At 41.1% G+C, this 21,751-nt stretch overlaps 1 protein-coding gene across 8 annotated transcripts; it reads right to left on the reverse strand.

Moving 5' to 3' along the window:
* Positions 1 to 531: 531 nt before the first annotated feature.
* Hnrnpc (heterogeneous nuclear ribonucleoprotein C) lies at positions 532 to 21,751 on the reverse strand. 8 transcript variants are annotated; one of them, XM_051143046.1, is made up of 8 exons: positions 20,896 to 21,751; positions 9,590 to 9,866; positions 7,065 to 7,179; positions 6,484 to 6,531; positions 3,238 to 3,398; positions 1,732 to 1,845; positions 1,330 to 1,487; positions 532 to 1,242 (listed from the first exon to the last, which is right to left on the reverse strand). In XM_051143046.1, the coding sequence occupies exons 2-8, from the start codon at positions 9,828 to 9,830 to the stop codon at positions 1,159 to 1,161; spliced, it is 921 nt and encodes a 306-aa protein (XP_050999003.1). In that variant the 5' UTR covers positions 9,831 to 9,866; positions 20,896 to 21,751; the 3' UTR covers positions 532 to 1,158. The 8 variants fall into 8 exon arrangements, with proteins under 8 accessions (XP_050999003.1, XP_050999002.1, XP_050999006.1 ...); XM_051143045.1 differs by having other exon boundaries at positions 1,330 to 1,490; XM_051143049.1 differs by having other exon boundaries at positions 7,104 to 7,179; positions 20,896 to 21,750.

Consider the following 21,751-nt stretch of genomic DNA (forward strand, 5'->3'; position numbering starts at 1 on the left):
CTTTGTAAAGAAATAGTGTCTGTGTGCGCATTAAAAGAACCACATTTTTTTTATGGCCTACTAGGCAGAAAGATAAAAGGGTAATAAGCAAGTAACACAAGCCTCAAAGCCTGTTCATACCTGCAGCCTTAGAGTGTTGGGCCTTAGTGTGGTACACAATGTCCGAAATGACTAGAGCACTTCACATGGACAGTTACAACCCTTCATTATATCCTCAGCTCTTAGGAAGGCAAACACTACATAAAAGAGTAAAGATAAATGCTTTCCTGTTTTTAGTCATTCTGAGGCACAGGTTATGAATCCAATGAAAAGCAACCTGGGCTCTAAACAGAAACTGATATAATCAGCCCTTCCATGTCAAATTTTAAAGTTAACACTTATCTCTAAATGATTTTTATTCATATATATTGGTACACACGATGACCATGGCTCAAGAAAATTGTATTTTAATACAATTTAAGAGTATTTGTGGATGTTGCTATTAAGCAAATAACTGTAATAAAAAAAAAATCAGATTTTCTTTCCTTCAAATTCCTGGTTTAATAAGGAATTGTTTATTTTGAGAAAAAGATCCCAAACATCAGGCTGTTCACAAAAATAACCCATGGTATTAACTTTAGAAAACAAATATTAAGACTATTACACTATTTTCCTGTAAGATGCATTTGACATGCCAACTCCCAGACACAAAAATACATGGTTACATTCGTGTTGAACAGCCCCGCTTATGTGAGGGAAAACACACACCTCTAATGCAAAGCTGCTCTCAGGGTTACAAGTAATGAGATGCCTCTGCAGTTAGGGAAGCAACTACTAAATCATATGGGAAGAACTGTACTCCCTGCATAACAAGAGATTATTGTGGAGACAGTTGATAAAAACCATACATCTTTTTATTGTTAAGTCAAAGAGGTATCAAAATTAAAGCAAAACTTACAGGGTAAGACTTAACAAAGCTACTAAGGAGCATCAAAGGAAGTGAAAATGGAGCTAGGCGCAGGGCGGGTTATGAATTAATGGGCAGGGGGAAGAACTAGGAGGGGGACAGCGGTGAGAATGCGCTGACGACACTAGGGGAGGATCTGGTGTTACTTTGATCTCTCACACGCGCCCAGGTAAATGAAGAATGGGGTAAGATCTCTAAACTCCACTGTGCGCTTAAGAGTCATCCTCGCCATTGGCGCTGTCTCTGTCATCCTCTCCTTCCTCAGCCTCTTTCTCATCATCCTTGATCAACTCCAGCTATGAGAAAAACACAAGTAAGGAGTTAGAGGTACTCCTCTATCAACCCCTGCTCCCCAAATTTCCTTCCTTCCCCAAGGTCATCACCTGGTCATCCCCCCGATCCTCATTATCGTCATCATCCAGCAGGTCGCCCTCCTCAGCAGAGTCATCTGCCCCTGCCTCAGACTCCATCTTCACATTAGTCTCATCCTTCTTCACAGAGGCGCTGCTCTGCTCTTCTTCAGACTTTTCGTTCTTCATCTCTACTGGGGATGAGAAGGACAAGTCTGTCCAGGGGCAGGTGTTGCCCACAGGATATAGACAATTCCCATTAATCATCAAAGAACAAAAGCAAAGTTCCCCAAACAAATTAATGCCCCTCCCACAGCCCCAATTTGCATATATATATATATATATATTAACTACCACCTTAGGAAGATAACATAATTTTACTTGAAACAAGCCAAAAAAAAAAAAAAAAAAAACAAAAAAAAAAACAACCATTACCTGCTTGTTTACTTTGTTCTTTTTCTATTTTTTCCAGGCTTTCCAAAAGAGAATCCACTTTTTGTTTTATCTGAGTCAGCTCCTTCTTAATAGCCTGAAGGTCATCACCTTTCACTGTAACAGAACACAACATTAAAATAGAATGTACTATAATTTACCACTTACTGAAAATGTTCTCTTTCTACGAGCTGGGCCTTTGAGTTGATCTTCAGAACCACAGGAAAAAACTTTCTATTACCACAAAAAGCTAAAAGGATGGAAGACGTACCAACCAATAATGTTAATGGGAACCTTTATCTTTAGTCAGTAAATGACTTTACAAACTCTATGCCTTACAGTACCATATTGTGTTCCTATGCTCACGCAAGGTGCGGACACAGGAGAGGACAAGCACCTGCCATTTACCCTGAAGGGCACCGACATAGCTCAGCTTTACTTAAGCTCTGGGAACTTGAATTAAGATACTTCCACTCTGCTCCTCAGCTTTCAATAGTTTACTACCATACTTCAATAGAGAAAACTGAGAAGAACATATGCTAGCTGCATTTAAAGTACCAAATAAACATTTTATAAGTTAACGAAGCTGTTAGAATGAGAAGGCAGGCCAGAGGAGCCCACACTGCAATCCTTCAACATTACTCTCTCCTCCCTGGTTTGTGTTCATGGGTAAGCCAGGCCATTGATAACGTCAAGTGTCACCTGTTATTGCTCTCTATTACAGGGGATGTGTGTTTTTGTTTTAAAAAGGGAACAACAGGTACTCATGATCTGTCTCTGCCTCCGTAATGTGGAGATTAGGATCTCTTAATAAAGTGGGAGCTCACTAAGTTCACAAGCTTAGGGACAGGACTCCTCCCCTCTCGGGCTCCCCAGGGACAGAAATAAAGATGTCTATCTAAGATACTCAGCTTTACCTGAATTCTCAGGATTTACACTCAGGTCTTACCCTTCAAGGGCAGGATCTTTACCAACTGAGCATCTTCCAGAAGCCATCATCACACTGTTTTAAGTTCACATTTTCTGTTTTTGTCAACTCTCTAACTAAAAAACCAAACCAAATCAACAACAAAAACCTAACAAACAATAGGCTGGAGAGATGGCTAAGTAGTTGAGTTTGTTGGTTTGATATTCCTATGAGCTCAGTTCTCGGCACCCATGCCAGGCATTTCACACTAACTGTAGCTTCAGAAGAATCAAAACCTGGGCCGGGCGTGGTGGCCGCATGCCTTAATCCCAGCACTCGGGAGGCAGAGGCAGGCGGATCGCTGTGAGTTCGAGGCCAGCCTGGTCTACAAAGCGAGTCCATGATGGCCAAGGCTACACAGAGAAACCCTGTCTCGAAAAACCAAAAAAAAAAAAAAAAAAAAAAAAAGAATCAAAACCTGCCTCTACCACTCATGCATCTATATAAATAAAAACCGAAGTTGGAGGTGGGGTGCACTGCATAAAAACAAACAAGCAAACGAAACCAGAATCAAAGACAAAATAAAAACAAAAACCACTTACACTTTCCAGACTTGGAAGAAGATCCTCGTTGCCCACTCTTTGAATTGAATCCACTTTTGCCCCTTCGTGAGGTGTTTCCTGACACACGCTGGCGTTTAGAAGGCACCACAGCTCGAGCAATAGGAGGAGGAGGAGGAACACGTGCTGGGTAACTGTACATCCTATTGGATAAAATAATAATTCAAGATGAAAAATACAAATCAGAGTCACTTGTCTTTTCTTTGTACTAAGAAATGTCATTCAGGCCAGGCGTGGTGGCGCACGCCTTTAATCCCAGCACTCGGGAGGCAGAGGCGGGCGGATCACTGTGAGTTCGAGGCCAGCCTGGTCTACAAAGCAAGTCCAGGACAGCCAAGGCTAGCACAGAGACCCTGTCTCGAAAAAAATCCAAAAAAAGAGAAATGTCATTCAGGAGTTGGAAAGATGGCTCAGAGGTTAAGATCTTCCAAAGGTCCTGAGTTCAATTCCCAGCAACCACATGGTGGCTCACACCCGTCCATAATGTGATATGATGCCCTCTTTCTGGCCTGCAAGTGTACATGCAGGGAGAGCAATGTATAGGTAATAAATAAACCTTGGGGGGGGGGGGGGGGGGGGTCCAAATTCCACAATTTGATCCTGGTGGAAAACACTATAAAAACTCCAAGGGGAAGAAAGACATCTCCACAAACTAAATGATAGGTTTGACTAGATTTAAAAAAACGGACTGTTTCCAACTTTATGGAATATTCAACAGAGTGTCATCTATACTGAATTACTTTTTGTTTGTTTGCTTTTGGCTTTTTATAGGGTCTCTCTGTGTAGCCTTGGCTGTCTCGGACTTGCTTTGTAGACCAGGCTGGCCTGGAACTTACAGCAGTCCATCTGTCTTGCCTCCTGAGTGCTGGGATTAAAGGCATGTGCCACCTCTGCCCGGCTATGAATTGCTGGCCTTAAACTCACAGCCTGCCTGTGCCTAAGTGCTGGGATTAAAGGCATGTGCCACCATGCTCATCGGGCTCCTGGCTTCTTACCATAACCATTATGGTATTCATAAAGTGTTTGCTTTCATGTGATTTGATTCCTTTATTCAGATCCCTTACATTAACTCATTCCAAATATTTGTCTTTTGTCCAAAATTCCTTATTACTGGCTCTTTTAAAAGCAGAAACCACAGCATGTAGTTCATGTCTGTAATCCCAACACTGCCTGAAACTGATGGCCTCAAACTCAAGGTACTTAGCTTGCCTCTGTCTAATCCCTGGCCTGGGGATTTCTTATTAAGAATTTATATTGGAGTCAGAGATGGGCAGAAAGAGTCTTTGTTTGATCTTTAGAGCTACAATCCTTGAGATCCTAGGGTCTCCAAATGCAAACAGAAAAAGATTTTAAAAGAATATACCAGAATGTTCCCAGAATTTACTCCCTAAAACCTTTTTAAGATTTATTATGTACATAGTGTTCTGCCTGCATGTACACCTGCACACTAGAAGAGGGTACCAGATCTCACTAGATGGCTCACCCTGTGGTTGCTGGGAACTGAACTCAGGACCTCTGGAAGAGCAACAAGTGAGCTTAACCTCTGAGCCATCTCTCCAGCCCCTAAATGTTTATCTTAATATAGTGTTTATTTGAACACATCATTCAAAGCCATAAATGACCTAACTCTACGCAGTCATTTCTCACTGCTGTCCTGTAAGCACTCATTCTATTTGAAAGGTGAAAGAGGGGGCTGGAGAGATGGCTCAGAGGTTAAGAGCGCTGATGGCTCATCCAGAGGTCCTGAGTTCAATTCCCAGCAACCACGTGGTGGCTCATAACCATCTATAATGTGATCTAATGCCCTTTTCTGTCATGCAGGCAAGCACTGTATACATAATAAATAAATAAATCTTGAAAAAATATTAAAAAAAAAGGTGAAAGAAATCACCATCGGGCTGGAGAGATGGCTCAGCGGTTGAGAGCACTGCCTCCTTTTCCAAAGGTCCTGAGTTCAATTCCCAGCAACCACATATTGGCTCACAAGCATCTTTAATGAGATATGGTGCCCTCTTCTGGCCTACAGTTGTACGTGCAAGCAAAGCATTATATACATAAATAAGTAAATCTTTAAAAAAAAAAAATCGCCCTGTCTTTTAGAACTCCAGAACACCTCCTCACATACTTTTAAAAATCTTAATTATACACTGACTTCCTGTGTCCTATTTTGTTAAGACATGTTGAAAGGAGACTAGAATTTTATGTATTTGTTTCTTGTTTTTCAAGACAGGGTCTCTCTGTGTAGCTTTGGCTGTCCTGGACTCACTTTGTAAACCAGGCTGGCCTCAAACTCACAGCGATCCACCTGCCTCTGCCTCCCAAGTGCTGGCATTAAAGGTGTGTGCCACCACGGCCCGACTGAGACTAGAATTTTTAATGTTAGGATAGTTTCTATTATATTCTTATAAATCAACAAAAATGCTTTCCTATGGAGTTGAAGATGGCACAGGGAATATTCAGTATCTCAGAACCAATGTTTGGCAACTCACACATGCCTGGAATAGCAAATCTGATAAACCCTCTCCCAGGCACTGTAGACTATCTCGACACATAAAGGAGATAGTCATATAAACTACTCATATAGAAGGCCTATATGGATTTTTTGTTTTGTTTTGTTTTTCCAAGACAGGGTTTCTCTGTGTAGCCTTGGCTGTCCTGGACTCACATTGTAGACCAGGCTAGCCTTGAACTCACAGGGATCTACTTGCCTCTGCCTCCCGAGGGCTGGGATTAAAGGAGTGGGCCACCCCTGCCCGGTGTATACGGGTTTTTTTTTATGACTATATGAGAGATCTGTCTACATGAACACCTCACAACAGAAGAGGGCATTAGAGGGTACAGATGGCCATGAGCCACCTTGTGGTTGCTAGGAAATCGAACTCAGGACCTCTGGAAAAGTAGCCAGTGCTCTTAAACGAGGCCATCTTTCCGGCCTGGTATGGTTGGCTGGTTTTTCTAGACAGGGAATCTCTGTGTAGCCTTGGCTGTCCTGGACTCTCCATGTAGACCAGACTGGCCTCCAACTCACAGCGATCCCCCTGCCTCTGTTCCCCAAGTACTGGGATTAAAGGCGTGCGCCACCACCCCGGCTCCCCTATCTGGATTCCAAAACACCCTACTAGTTAATTTTATCTGGGTGGAATGCAGCACTGTGAAACATGTCACTCATTACTTGCCAAGGAAAATGAGTTCAACTAACACCTACAGAAGTGAAAACCTTACACATACCTGTCATAATAATCCCGTTGGAAGTCATAGTCCAAGTCAAATGAAGAACTGAAAAATAAATACCAAAAAGATTATTTTGGAGCTGCTGTTGCTAATTCAAACAGCAGGCGGGGTGAAAACAGGCCAAACAAACCACAACAAATAGATCAGTAAGATTAGCAACGGAACAATTCCCATTCATACAAACAAATCATTTGCCTTCAATGCTATCTTAGACCACTGGACATGCAGTGATTAAATTAGTAATTCAGGTGAAAGTTTCAACAAAATAACTCATGAGCCAAACCAACAACACAGAGAATACAATAGTTGTTATAAAACAATCCCCTTTCTTATTTTCCAGCTTCCTAGAAACTAACAAATTACTCGTTTTATGCTATACACCCATAAAATTATTCTCAAACAGCAAAAGTCTCAGAGCTATGAAACAGATGTAAAAGGGAATATGCTAGAGCAAGTTACTAAGAATTACACTTTTGCACATAGAAAACACATTGCACTAACCCTCCCCACATCCAGAAAACACAGAGAAGATGCCCACTGATGGACACAATGCAGTTATAAATAATAAAGTTCCGGACCTGAGTAGAGGGGACGGAGAAGGGTGTTCTGGTACTGACCCGTACATCTCCGCTGCAGATCGTTTCACACCTGCTTTTCCTCGGTTCACTTTTGGCTCTGCAGCCAGGTTAATATCTGGAGAAAAAGAAAACAAAGCCAAAGAGGGAGTTAACAAAAAACCTCTTACCAAATAGACTGGGTTACTTGAGACTGCTATTAGCCAGTGAAAAATCTAAACACTATTAACTTTCCTTCTCACTTAGAAAAGCTCTTTTTATTTTTATTAATTCTTTTTAAATTTTTGTTTTTGTTTTCTAGACAGCAGTTTTTCTGTGTAGCCTTGGTTGTCCTGGACTCACTTAAAAGAGACCCACTTGCTCTGCCTACCCCCAACAACAACAGCTTGTTGTCTCTATTTAAAATTTGCAAAAGAAAAAGAACTCATATTCATAAATGCAATGGTAATCACGCCAATTTAAATTAATTTGCTTTTACTGTTATACCTTCAATCGTGTCCAATGAACAATTCTTGTTTTTTTTTTTGGAAGGAGGGTTTCAAAACAGGGTTTCTCTGTGTAGCCTTGGCTGTCTTGGACTCGCTTTGTAGTCCAGGCTAGCCTTGAACTCACAAGGATCCACCTGCCTCTGCCTCCTGAGTGCTGGGATTAAAGACATGTGCCACCACCACTGGGCCCAATGAGTAATTCTTATAGCTATTAAAGTAAGCTAAACCACACACACAAAACAACCAATTAAGAAAGCATTATTCAGACAATGAATTAGCAACCTCTATACCTATACATCCAAAAGAACAAAAGAAAGTTTTCTCTAAGTTAAGGACACAACATTAGTGGCCAACAAGATTTATCAAGGGTATAAGTGGCCAAGTATAACGGCTAAAACTGACCCCCAGGACCTTACCCAGAGCCTTTTTTTACCTCTTGGTCTCCTTTCTTGCTTTTTGTTTTTTTTTTTGTTGTTGTTGTCTGTTTGTTTTTGTTTTTCCAGGGTTTCTCTGTGTAGCCCTGGCTGTACTGGACTCACTTTGTAGACCAGGTTGGCCTCGAACTCAAGAGATCCTCCTGTCCCTGCCTCCCCGGTGCTGCAATTAAAGGTGTGCGCTACCACTGCCTGACTTCCTTTCTAGCTTTTTGAGTCTTGATCCTTAGTACATCTATTTATATACAAAGATATGTACATTACACTGTCTTTTTACCTCAGGACTTTCCTGACCTACACAAAGTTTTTCTTTTAAGAAGTTTTAAGATTATTAATTTTTGTCTGTGTGAATGTCAGATGCCCTGGAATTAAGAGTTAAAGACAGTTGTGAGCCACCATGTGGGTGCTGGAAATTGAACCTGGGTCCTGTGGAAGAGCAGAAAGTGCTTTTAACTATTGAGCCCATTTGTTTTTCTCTACAGCTGAATAAAAATACTCACTGTGTATGTACATATATCAAATTCATAAATTTTCATTCATTATTTTTCCCTAAAGTGTTGAGATCAAGGCCAATTAGCATGACCTAAAGCCAACTAAACAGCAGCAAAGCCAAAGGAAGACTACTCTTTAAATACGTCTCATGAAAATAACTCAAGAGATTCACTAAAAAAAAAAAAAAAATTCAAATTCCAGAGGCTAGCTGTGGTGGAGCTTACATTTAATCCCCAGCAAAGGGAGTTGGAGTTCAAGGCCAGGAAGAGTTAACGTTAAGACCAGAAACCTAGCACTGTTCCAACCAGAAAGGCTGCAACAAGGAAGCTGTTATATAGGTTCAGTACATTCAAACTTGTTTGCTTGGGCACACAGCTTTAATTCCAATACAATGGAAGCTTGAGGTCAGCATGGTCAACATAATCTACTCGAAAATGAAATCCTCACACACACAAAGAGCCAGGGATATTGCTAGACACCTTTAATCCAGCATTTAGGAGGTGGACAGGGCTACAGAAAAACCCTGCCTCCAAAACAAGAGACTTCACAAACTTTTCTACTCCATTTTGCCTTAACACATGTTAAGTTGCGATAAAAAAATCCCAGGGAACCTTCACCCCACAGACTAAGCTATAGCTTTGTGATTACAAAAGCGGAGTAACAGTTCCACAGTAAGAAATGCCATCATCATGTGCTGCACTTCACTCAGTATCACTGAAGGTTGACCAGTTTCTGCTTTTAAAAAATAGCACAGAAGCCGGGCGTGGTGGCGCACGCCTTTAATCCCAGCACTCGGGAGGCAGAGGCAGGCGGATCGCTGTGAGTTCGAGGCCAGCCTGGTCTACAAAGTGAGTCCAGGACAGCCAAGGCTACACAGAGAGACCCTGTCTCAAAAAACAAAAAAAAAAAAAAAAAAAAAAAAATAGCACAGAAAACCACTGTGTTGCTGTTATAGCCACAACATCAAATATCTGAAGACTATTTCTACAGACTTGAGGATCAAAGTTAGAAAGAGAATATTGCGATGTAAAAGAAAAGCCAAGTATAGTATGTTTACCTTAAAAAAAAAAAAAGGAAATAACTCAGAATTGAATTTTATCAACTATAAACTCACCTAAAACCTGGCCAGCAATCATTCTGCCATCCTCTCCAGCTACAGCAGCCCGGGCATTTCTTTCATTAACATACTGGACGAAGGCAAAGCCCTTATGCACAGAGCAACCCACGATTTTGCCATACTTTGAAAAGATGGCCTCCACATCAGACTTCTTGACCACAAGAGTGTTGAGATTCCCAATGAATACACGGGAATTCATGGATCGAGGGTCTGTCTTGTTGGTAACATTGCTAGCCATCTCCTTTGATGATAAGGTATCTCACAAAGCTGAAAACTGGAATGAAAAAGAAGCATTCAGGTTAACAGATGTTAATGATGTTTCATTTGAACCAATGTGACTACCTAGAGTTTCGTTCAACTTAAATGGATCTCAAAGTATAGTAATACTCTTTTTATCCCTCTCACGTCCTAGCAGCACAATTCTCCTATATATTAATTCCAAGTGATCTTCTTAAAGTTGAACAAATTCTTTTTCCCTAAAACCTTTACTACGAAAGTTTTCAGCCTTTTTTGCCTTCATGATTATAAGAGTTCTATAATTCGTTCTGTCTAACATATTAAGCTTTAGTTTTCTCTGAACAGACCAACTCCAAATTCTACCCTGAAAAAAAAATCTTTATCTTTCAAGTATAATTACACAAAGGCAAAACTTCCAACTAAGTTAAGGTATTCACTTGGATTTAGCATATGCCCTCTTTCCATAGGGTACAGTTATTCTAAAACCACTTTTTACAACTGGAATATTAATATTAGATGGTGATGATGATAAACTAGCCAGTACAACACAGAACAGATAAACACAATTTTCTTAAGTTTTGGGTTTTTTCAGACAGTTCCACTCAATATAAATCCTATCCAACAGTTTAAATCATAACAGTAACTTATAGACCCCTATGCCTCTTGAAAAGAACAGAAGTCTTTAATGAGTCTAGTATTTTTCATCTTTCTTATCCTGATGTCAACCATGACAAACTATTTCTCAGTTTTCTGTATGTTTCATCAAATAACTAAGAGCACAACAGATATAGTCTGCTGTCATTAAATATTTTACTGATGTCAACACGGCCCCCCACACCCCAGTGCCAAAAAACAGAACAAAACAAAGTTTTCTTTCCACCATATGGGTTCTGGGGAATCAAACTAAAGTAGTCAGGATTGAAAGTAAGCAACCTTACCCACTAAATCTTCTTGCTTGACCCTATACCTTACTTCTTGAGTAAGGTAAGTGACAGGTAAAATGTGAAGAAATATAATCAGTACCCTATGATGAATACAAAATAAAATATGTCTAAATTTTAGGCAGTCATCACCACCACCAGAACTCCAAAATGGTCAACTGGAGTCAACTATCTAGCATTACTTACAGACTTTAAAAGAAGTAAAAGGAAACACTAAACATCCTTTAAAATAGCTAATCACTGGTGGTGGCACGGGACTCAATCCTAGACACAGAAAAGGCAGGCAAATCTGACCGAGGCCAGCCTGGTCTACAGAGCAAATTTCAGGATGACCAGGGTGCAAACAATTTAAAAAACAAAACAACAAGGGAAAAAAAAAAAAAAAGGCGCAAACACAAAACTAACTGTCACCGGGCAGTGGTGTCTCCCGCCTTTAATCCCAGCACTCAGGAGGCAGAGGCAGGCGGATTGCTGTGAGTTCGAGGCCAGCCTGCTCTACAATGAGAGTCCAGGACAGCCAAGGCCACACAGAGAACCCCTGTCTCAAAAAAACAAAACACCAGCCATCATTTCAATACACTGCCCCTAGGCAATATGTCTAATAAAATGTTTGGTATGTCCTTTTAGTTCTTTTTTTGTGGTTGTTATTTCCTTTTTAGCTCTTACTATGCACACTCCACCCCTTCTCTGTCTGACAAGGGTTAGATAAGGCTGGCGTCAAATTCATTATCCCCTTTCTCTGAATACTGAGATTACGGGTGTGCCACATTGGCCTAGATAAATCCTCTACTTACCAGGTAAAGGACCGATGCCCCTTTACCAAGGCATCTTACAAATGAAAATGTGAAGGGCTCAGTGGTAGGGGCATGCTAAGTCAGTGGTCCCTCAGCATTTAGATCTAGTCTGTGATCTTTCAGTCTAACTCAAGCCTTGGCAGCCTTAACAAAAATTAGACACTGTTAGTTCAAAACCAGCCCGGTCTACACAGTGCATTCCAGGACAGCCAGGACTATGTGGTTAAACCCTGCTGGTAATAATAAAACAAGTACGTGAAAACAGTTTCTTAAGCAATACATAACTTCACCAGCAAAAGCAAGGCCCTTTGGTTTACGATTACTCACTAGCAGAAGCCACCACCAGTATAAAAAAAAAAAGTTAACAAAGTATATAAATGAGGTTCAAATGTTTATGCACTCAGGGACAGTGGGGTTCAGTAAAACGTATATATGCCACGGAAAAACCAAGACCTATAAGGACCAGAATTCCATTCCCAACACTCACATTAAAAGGGGGAAATTCTGATTACTAGAATCTAGTAAGAGTTCCAGGTCCACTGAACTCAGGACCTCTGAACAGGAACAACAGTCAGTGCTCTTTACCTGAGCCGTCTCTCCAGCCCCTCTTTTTTCTATCATCACAGGCTAACAGTGAACTGCCTATATGATGACCAAAAGCCAGTTAGTTTAATTTTGTTAATATAAGCCTCAGTTACTGGCCTATGTGTTAATGTTCACTTTTATTCCCACAGGTAATGGATACTCAACCTACCAAGGGAGAAAGAGAGAAGGAATAAGGAGAGGATAACACAAGTTGGAACTGGCAGGGAAGTGGTGGTACACACCTTTAATCCCAGCACTCAGGAGGCAGAGGCAGCTGGATCTCTGAGGGTTTGAGGCCAGCCTGGTCTATAGAGAAACCCTGTTGGGAAAAATAAAAAAACAAGTAGGCACTGCTTTTCCAAAACCAAAGTTCAGTTTTCAGCTCTAAGGATCCAACATCAGGAGGCTGCACTCACATAAACACACATCACATAATCAAAAATTTTAAATACCAGTTTTTAAAATGGTGCAAAACATACATTGTAAATATGAGGTTACAGTTTCAAAATTAGGCAGGCATGAAAAAGAGTACAGATCTGAAGGTTACCAACTAAACCATTTAGTTTAAAAACAAAAGCCTAACCCTGAACTGACTTGACAAAACCCATCACTATTATTACACAAGGTAACTTTTTTTGGTCTTTTTGGAGACTATTTCTGCCTAATAGCCCTTGCAGTCCTGGAACTCACTTTGTAGACAAGGCTGGCCTCCAACTCCACAAGCCACTGTCTCTTTTGAGTGCTGGGATTAAAGGCATATGCTACCCTACCTGGTGACCACATTTTTTTTTTTTTTAACTCTCTCCAATGTTAGGTCTCAACCCCAGGTGTCTACTTAACATATCAAAGCAGACATGCCAATAGGTTCTCCCAGCATCCCCTCAGTCTCCACTTGGTACAGATTATGGCTGGCATATCCAGTCCAGAATTTGGGATGCTGTCCCCCAGCTGCCCTTCTCTATATTCTTCAGGCACTTTGTTTCCTGGGATTTTTCTACTTTTCACTCTCTGGTTCCCTCTTTTCCTCTCACGTGGCCCAGCTGAGTCATATTCACTCTGGACTTTCTCTGATGACCCTGCCCTTTGGCTATAGTCTCCCTTACCTAAAATAAACCTCCAACACCATAGCTGGGAGCAGAGATCCATCTTGCCTCTACCTTCCCAAGTCCTGGGACTATAGATTTGGGCCAACACCCAGGAAAGCTAAGTAGGAACTTGTGACTGGTTACTAAAATATACTATAGCATTTCTGTGACTACTACAGAACTTTAGAATGTTAGGCGAGCTATGGTATTATGGAATTGGGCAGTATTTTAGTAGTAGTGTTACATTTATTCTCAGTAGACAGTAACCTGTCCCTATAAAGTAAGGTCTTCTAGAAGCAGCAGAAAATGTAGTGAGCAAGCAGCAACCTAGCATTCCTACCTAACAGAAAGAAAAGCTTTAACAGGGAAAGTGCTATGTAGATTTAATACGTTCAAACTAGCTTTAGAACACAAAACTGGGCTGGATGTGATGACAAAAGGCTTTAATAGAGCACTGGTGGGCAAAATCTCTGGGAGTTTGAGGCCGCCTGGTGTACACAGTAAGTTCCAGGACAAGCAGGATTATATATTAAGAGACCCTGTTCTAAACAGAGTATGGTGGTACAAGCCTTTAATCAGAAAGGCAGGGGCATTCCTCTGAATCTGAAGCCAGCATGGTCCAAAGTGAATGCAGGACAGCAGGACTACACAGGGAAACCAAAGAGACCCAGTTCTAAGCAAGTTTAAAAAACAAACAACAACAAAACTCAATTTCAGTGCCTCACACCTATAACTTATGCTGGGGTAGCTGAAGCAGGAAGATGAAATGAGGCTAGCCTGGGCTACCAGAATGAATAACTGAAAAAAAGCAAGAGAAAATTGGTGTGTCCACTGCTAGGTAAACAATATACAGACTTCCACTTCTATGTCACTTGAAAAAGAAGTTGTGCCTTGGCGCTAGAACCTGTTCGAATCTTGAGCTAAAGTAATGGAAAAGTACTTCAACGTGTTAATTAAACAGCTTAATTAAAGTTATACTATGTTTTGTTTGAAACAATAAATTGCTTAAATCCCTGTGACAGAATATTCCAGATCCATAAAAAATACCACTTTTTAGGTCAGGTGGGGTGGCACACACCCCCTAATCCCAGTGCACTTGACAGACACAAGAGGATCTCTTGAGTTTGAGGCCAGCCTGCTCTACATAGCCAATTCCAGAACAGCCAGGGACATTCAAAGTAATCATCTTTAAAAACAAAAAATATGTGGATATTTCGACTGCACCACTTCTATGTCTAGTCCCACCACCTAGGGGCTTTGTATCCTCTAGGACACCAGTAAGCCACCATGTGAGTGCTGGGAGCTAAACCTGGGTCTTCTAGAAAAACAGTATAGATACTTTCTTCATCTCTTTGAAAATTACTATAAATACTTTGGTTGTACAAGACAAAGATCAGGCTTGAAGGTTCTACTATCATACTGGAACAGTTCTACAGTAACACAAGATGTTGGGCACACTGCTGTGGGAGAGTAGCCCTCCCATCTACGAATCTGCCTACATGCTATATTATCCTACTGACTGGCAGTGGCAATGTGCCCACTGCTGTAATGACGGCATGACTGCTGTGGGGGCAACTAAACACATTCTCATTGGGTTTGAGGTCATTCCTAGTCTTGTACTGTCAACCTGCCCAAAAGAGCAGACTAGGGAAACTATAGACAAGTGGTAAAAGCTACTGATGCACCTGTCAAATATTTATAAATGCACTCTGGTCAACACAGTAAGAATAAAACTCATGAATGCTCAGAAAGTATCAGAAAATGAGGTTTGAGTGTTGAAGAACTGGTCTTTTCCAGACATTACACTGTCTTGACCTAAGTCAAAGCAGTTTTGATTACCTTCAGGGGAAGCTAGCGGGGCCCCACCCTTTCCTGAGGACCTACAGCAATGTCTGCTCGGAGAAGTTAAGAAACTTCCCTCAGCGATGCATCGATACTGTGAATAACCAGATCACAAAGAAATAGAAGACAGTTAAGAGGAAGGGAAGCAGGAAAGTGGGAAAGGATAAAGATAAGTGATGGGAGATGAATATATCATGTATAATTAACATGCTAGTAAATAAAAATTAAAACACTGAAGGACTGTAATTATATCTCAGCAGAACACTTGTGTAGCATGCATAAGACTCTTGGTTCTATCTGAACACACACACACATACACACACACACACACACAGCTTAGAGGAAAATGGTTTATTTATTTATTTTTGGTTTCTGAGACAGGGTTTCTCTGTGTAGCCTTGGTCTGTCCTAGACTCACCGATCCACCTGCCTCTGCTGGGATTAAAGGCATGCAACACCACGCCAGGCTAACTATTAACTAATGTATTTATAAACTGCTGAGGCAGGGAGAATGGTTGCTAAGAGTCTAAGGATGATCTTCCAGAGGATCTGGGTTTGACTCCCTACCTCCATTTGGTAGCTCACAACTCTACAATTCTAGCCCCAGATGAACCTCCACAGACACCAAGCACACATGCAGGGAAAACACCCATATACATGAAACAAAAATAAAACTGGGAAAAAAAGCAGGCATGGTTAACACATGCCTTAATCATATCCCTCACATGTGGCATGCACGCACACTTAAATAAATTTATTGAGTAAATAGAAAACCAACTCACAGATTGTCCTATGGCATGGCACAAGAGCACACACATCTAATTTTTGAAAAGCACACAGCTCTTGAGAATGACACCCTACGCTGGATTCCAGGTACAAGCCCACCAGGTACACATGGTTCGAAGACACACAGGCAAGCAAAACACTAATACACGCAAACCTAAGTTACTTTTAATATGAACATCTAGCTTACCATATTCTTGATACTTAAGTACCTGAATAAGGAAATAGCCTATCTAAAACTGAGATTTAACAGTAAAATGCCAATCTCACATAATAGAATATCATCAACTGTGGCCCTCAATTTGACACCACAAACCAATGACTATAGTCTTTAAAACTCAATAAATAAACAGGGATGGTTATAGATATAGTTAAAGTACAAAGACCTGATTGCCTCAGAATTTGGGGGGTGGGAGGGGTGCCCGAGATGATCAGCCCTGAGGGCAGCCTGGTCTACAGAGCTTCTAGACAGAGCTTCACAAAGAGAACAAAAACCACCCCCCTACTTGGAACACCAGAAGGCCATGTGTACAAAAAATAGACAACTATGAAATGTTTTTACGTTTAGGGGCATTAAAGAAATGGTAAAGTGCCGGGTGTGGTGGCATGTCTTTAATCCAGCACTACAGAGGCAGCTCTCAGTCAGAGGTCTACAGAGCCAGTTCATGACAGCCAGAGCTATAGAGAAGTATAGAAACCCTGTGTCAAAAACTTGTAACTAATGCATTTTTAAAAGGTTTTTGAGACTCTAGATTTTTATTTCTTTTGGTTTTTGAAGACAGGGTTTCTCTGTGTAACAGCTCTAGCTGTCCTGGAACTCCTTTGTAGTCCAGGCTGGCCTTGAACTCAATGGAGATCTGCCTGCCTCAGCCTCCCAGGTGCTGGGATTAAAAGTGTGTGCCGCCGCCACCACCACCGCTGCCTGTCTTCTGGATCATTTAACTATATACAGCTTAAGACACCCTTAAACTCTTTCGTGATCCTGCTGCACATCCCTCTCAAGTGTTGAATTATAGGCATAGGACAACCAAGCCCAGTTTTCAACCACTACATTTTAGCTCAATCAGTGTAGCTGCCACTTCAGAGTAGACTAGTGTGGAGAAAGAAAAAAAATGGATGTCTATTGCAATACACTAGAGACAATGAACTGACATAAAGATGGCAGTAAATGGTTTTAAATGAAAAGCTGATGACATGATAGTAACCAGTCTTTGGCCTAAGTGACAAGAAAACTGCACTTCGATGAACTGAGGACATCAAAACAAACCAATTTGAAGTAACAGTCTACATAGTGTCTTTGAAGTAACTGTTTTCCTTTTCTGAGACAGTCTCACATCACAGGCCACCAGGCTGATCTTGGAAACAAGGTGACAATTTTGGTCCTGCATTGCAAATAAGTCAACATAACCTGCTTCAAGTTGGTATGGATGATATTCAAGTGAACCTACCGGGTATGTAACTGAAGAGACACTGAAGAGATACAAATCTACAAGTGAAAAGTCGATGCTGATAACTTAAATTTGACAGCAATCACTTCAGATTATATATAAAAGCCATAGGACTAAAACATCTTATGGAATGAGCACAAAATGAAGGCCAAACTGAGAGTGACAGTTAAAGAACAGTTCACAATGGGCCTGGCATGGTGGCGCACGCCTTTAATCTAAGCACTTGGGAGGCAGAGGCAGGCGGATCGCTGTGAGTTCGAGGCCAGCCTGGTCTACGAAGTGAGTCCAGGACAGTCAGGGCTACACAGAGAAACCCTGTCTCAAAAAACCGGGGGTTGGGGGTGGGGGGATGGGACTTCACAATGGCTTAGGTCAAGGGTTCTCAACCAAAATGATATGTAATCCCTGTGGGGATCCTGACCCACAGCAGATGTCCTGCACATCAGAAACTTCCATTATAGGAAGCTGGAAAGATGGCTCATAGGTCCTAAGTTCAATTCCCAGCAACCACATGGTGGCACACAATGGTCTTTGAGATCTGCTCCCCTCTTCTGGCAGGCAGAACACTGTATATATATAAATAAATCTTAGCGTTTAAAATTTTTTCCATTAAAACAGTAGCAAAATTATAGTTAGGAAATAGCAACAAAATAATGGGGGCAGGCAAGGTGGTGCACGTCTTTAATCCCAGCACTCAGGAGGCAGAGGCAGGTGGATCTCTGTGAGTTCAAGGGCAGCCAGGTCTACACAGAGTCCAGGACAGCCAAGGCTATACAGAGAAACTGTCTCGAAAATCAAAAAAATAATAGAAATAAAAAACTAATAATTTAATGGTTGCGGGTCACAACACAAGGAACTGTATAAAGGGCTGCAGCATTAGGAAGGCTGGGAACCACTGCCTGAGGCAGCTAGATGATAAAGGCCGAGCGAGGTGAGGACTGAGAAATAGACTGTATTTAGTAAAACAGATCTCGACCATTATTTTTTCTTTTTCTTTTTGTTTGTTTTTTGAGACAGGGTTTCTCTGTGTAGCCTTGGCTGTCCTGCACTCGCTTTGTAGACCAGGCTGGCCTCAACTCACATCGATCCGCCTGCCTCTGCCTCCCGAGTGCTGGGATTAAAGGCGTGCGCCACCACGCCTGGCTGTAAAACTTATTTTTTAAAGTGCTTGCTTCTGGGGCTGGATAGATGGCTCAGCAGTCACAAACATTTGCAGAGGACCCAGGTTCAATTACCAGCACCCACATGCCAACTTCAAATTGTCTCTAACTGCAGTTCTAGGGTGACCTAATGCCACCTTCTGGTTCCCAAGAGCACCAGGTCACAGACATACACACATGCAAAAACCCAATTTTTTTTTAATTTCTAAAAATGAAACTTCCACGTCACTTGCTACTTTTCCCTTCACTGACTATTTTTAAATGTACTCCTGAATGTAGTACTCAAATTTTTTTATCTGGCCTTATCCTAAGATTCAATTCACTTCTTTTTAAGTCACTGGCCTCCTGGTACCTCCACTACCGCGTTCTTCTACAGAGCTGTGTATAAATCTTATCATACGGCGTCGTTTCTCACTCCATCTGTCACCAGTGAATAGGTTGAGGCTCCTATGAGGTACTAGATCCCCCAAACAAGAAAAGCCTAACCCTAAAAAATGAACTTGTAGAACAAGAAATCAAACTGACCCTAATACCAAGTTGTAACACAATACAGAATAAAAATAAGAGTTTTCATGTGAAACATCAATTATTTAAAAGATTTCATTTTTTTAGACCTCAGATTTTCTTGATGCTGCTTATGGTGTTCATTTATCCTAGATTTTGCTTTTTACATATGAGAGAGCATATGATATACCCAAGTGTCACAGCACTCTTTTCAGGTTGAAACTTAGTAGACTAACTCTAAAATGGTTACCAATGGCCAGATATGGTGGTGCTTATCTTTAATCCTAGCACGTGGGAACCAGGCAGGCAGAGGCAGGTGGATCTCTGTGAGTTCAAGGCCAGCCAGGTCTACACAGAGTCTGGGACAGCCTAGCATGATTTACAGTTAATTCTAGGACAGCGAGAGCTTTATAGAGGCTTTGTCTCTATTTTTTGTTGTTATTGCTTTTTGTTTTTTGAGACAGGGTTTCTCTGTGTAGCCTTGACTGTCCTGTACTCACTTTGTAGACCAGGCTGGCCTCGAACTCACAGCAATCCACCTGCCCCGAGTGCCTACCTTTTCCTTAAATCCTTAAAAACCCTTCTGAGACACAGCATTTTGGTGCTATAGACATTACGTGTTTATGATTGGTTCCATGCGCTTTTTTCCAGTGTTTCAACTATTGTTATTATAGGCATCTGCCATCATGTAAGTATCTTAAAAATAGAAGTTTTAAGACAAATATAATCTAAAGCTATACAGAAATTGCATTTTTTCCCCCTGAGACATGGCTTCTCTGTGAACCACACCTTGTAGACCAGGCTGTCCTTGAACTCAGAGATCCGTCTGCCTCTGCCTCCCTCGTGCTAGGATTAAAACCATGTGCCAACCACGCCAGGCTCGGAAATTACATTTTGTTTTGAGGCAACGTGTCATGTATTCCAGGCTGGCCTCAAACTGTAACCCAAGGAAGGCCTCGAGCTTATACACCTACATAGATCACAGATGTGCTATCACCAGGACCAGGTTTTGGAGTGCCATGAATCAAAACTCAGGGCCCTGATGTATGCTAGGCACTCTGTCTACTAAGTATATGCCCAGATCCCAAAGATTATTCTAAACAGCTCAGAGAACCTGAGAAAGAACTGTCTAGATCGAGGCACTCGCAGGGTCTCTACAGACTCACTAACTAAACTTAAATGTCTATTTCCTAGTCTCTGCAATGAAACCAAGTGGACCTCACACCTCTTACCATCACCCAGGAAGGGTGTACATCTGTTCCGAAGGCCCCCCTGGCTTCAGGTCATCCTGGCTGATGCTGCTCCAGGCTGGGCATCCATGTTGCTGCGGCTTGTGGTTTGTGAGGGGTAGTGTACAGGAAAAGCAGGATGGGATTTCAAGGGAAACAGTAGGAAGATGGCTTTTTGGGAAAATGCCATCACCATTATAGGTGTTAAATAGTACCACACACATTTTATTGCAGCACAGTTTAAAAATTTAACAAATGAAAGATTAAAAAGAAAAAAAATAAAAATAAAAAAAATTAAAAATACAGACGTCCAGAGATGCTCTAAAACAGTTAAGTTAAAGATCAGGAAAAATAAGGTCAAAGACTTAACAGCCAGTAAAATTATTTCCAGTGTGGGGAAGGGGTTGAGGGCAAGGGTGGGGGTTGGGAGAGAAAAGGTTTATGTGACCGAACTACTTAAAAATGCTAACACCTTCACTTTCTCTCCCAAGATGGAAAACTCCAAAGTCAATCAGGAGGCTGAAGAAATCTTAACATTCAGAAAAACTCCACTTTAATCCGGTTAAAAATCATCATTATCATCATCATCATCACCATTATAAGTATAGTAATAATAATAACTAGTAAGTAACAACAATAAAAAGGAAACCAGCGAAAGTCAGGAAAAATGTAAAAAAAAAATTGTAATAACTTACTGTAGCTGAAGATCAAAAAAATCTCACTGTAAAAAAACAAAAATAAAAATAGCCCAGATTAGAAAAACGGGAGGTCTAAAAATGTCAAGTCAGTAAAGTTCATTCCTTTTCTTTTCAAAAGCAGTTTCCACAAAAACCGCAAGGGTAATGTTCTCAATAGCAGACAAGCAAAGCCCTTTCCACATCATCAGTTAATCTTAAAAATACACGAGGTAGTAGAGAGGTCAGTTTATGAGGCTAAAAGGCTCCTCCTCTAACCCAACTGCTGCAGAAAAAATAGAAATAGAAATTTTAAAAATTACATCTTAAATCCAGGTCCCGTTTGTTTGCTTGTTTTGTTTTTGGAAATAATTTTAAAAAAACACCTGTATATCTGCTGTAGTGCACACCAAGTTGCATCAGTATGTTTAAAATGTCTTTATAAAATCAATTTTGGAATGGGAATGTGTGTGTTCTGGAAGGGTGGGGAAGGGAAGTTAAAAATCAAAGCTGAGCTCCAGTGAGTAAGGATGGGGTTCGCCTTGCTGCCCTGTGAAAGGAGAAGGGACAGATTGAGTCATAGTTCCTCAGAAATGTGCCCTAAACCCAAGACAGAAAACTGTCTTTTGCATCTAACACATTTTGGTAAAACATTAACATTTTCACTGGGATGGAGAGAGCCTTTAGAGAATCATCACTTCTATTAGTGACTGTTTTTTCCACAACTCACCAACATCAGTATGTGGCTGAAGTTAACTAAAATAAGGTCTGTGTCCCCTTTTAAAGGAACTGATAGGAGTATACATTTGAATGTTTGCTTTGTAATCAGCAGTTTGGGCAACAAAAATACAGGAAAACTAGGCCAACAAATGGAGAT

The sequence above is a fragment of the Acomys russatus genome, chromosome 3 (genome assembly GCF_903995435.1).
Source record: "Acomys russatus chromosome 3, mAcoRus1.1, whole genome shotgun sequence".
NCBI classification, from domain to species: Eukaryota; Metazoa; Chordata; class Mammalia; order Rodentia; family Muridae; genus Acomys; species Acomys russatus.

What these genes read in the sequence shown, in the direction of transcription:
- Hnrnpc (XM_051143042.1), bottom strand. Translation starts at nt 9,830, where the DNA reads ATGGCTAGCAATGTTACCAACAAGACAGACCCTCGATCCATGAATTCC. An exon ending in GATTGCTGGCCAGGTTTTAG is followed by an intron (nt 7,180 to 9,589) that starts GTGAGTTTATAG and finishes CTTTTTCTCCAG; the next exon opens with ATATTAACCTGGCTGCAGAG. An exon ending in TCTCCGTCCCCTCTACTCAG is followed by an intron (nt 6,532 to 7,064) that starts GTCCGGAACTTT and finishes TTTATTTTTCAG; the next exon opens with TTCTTCATTTGACTTGGACT.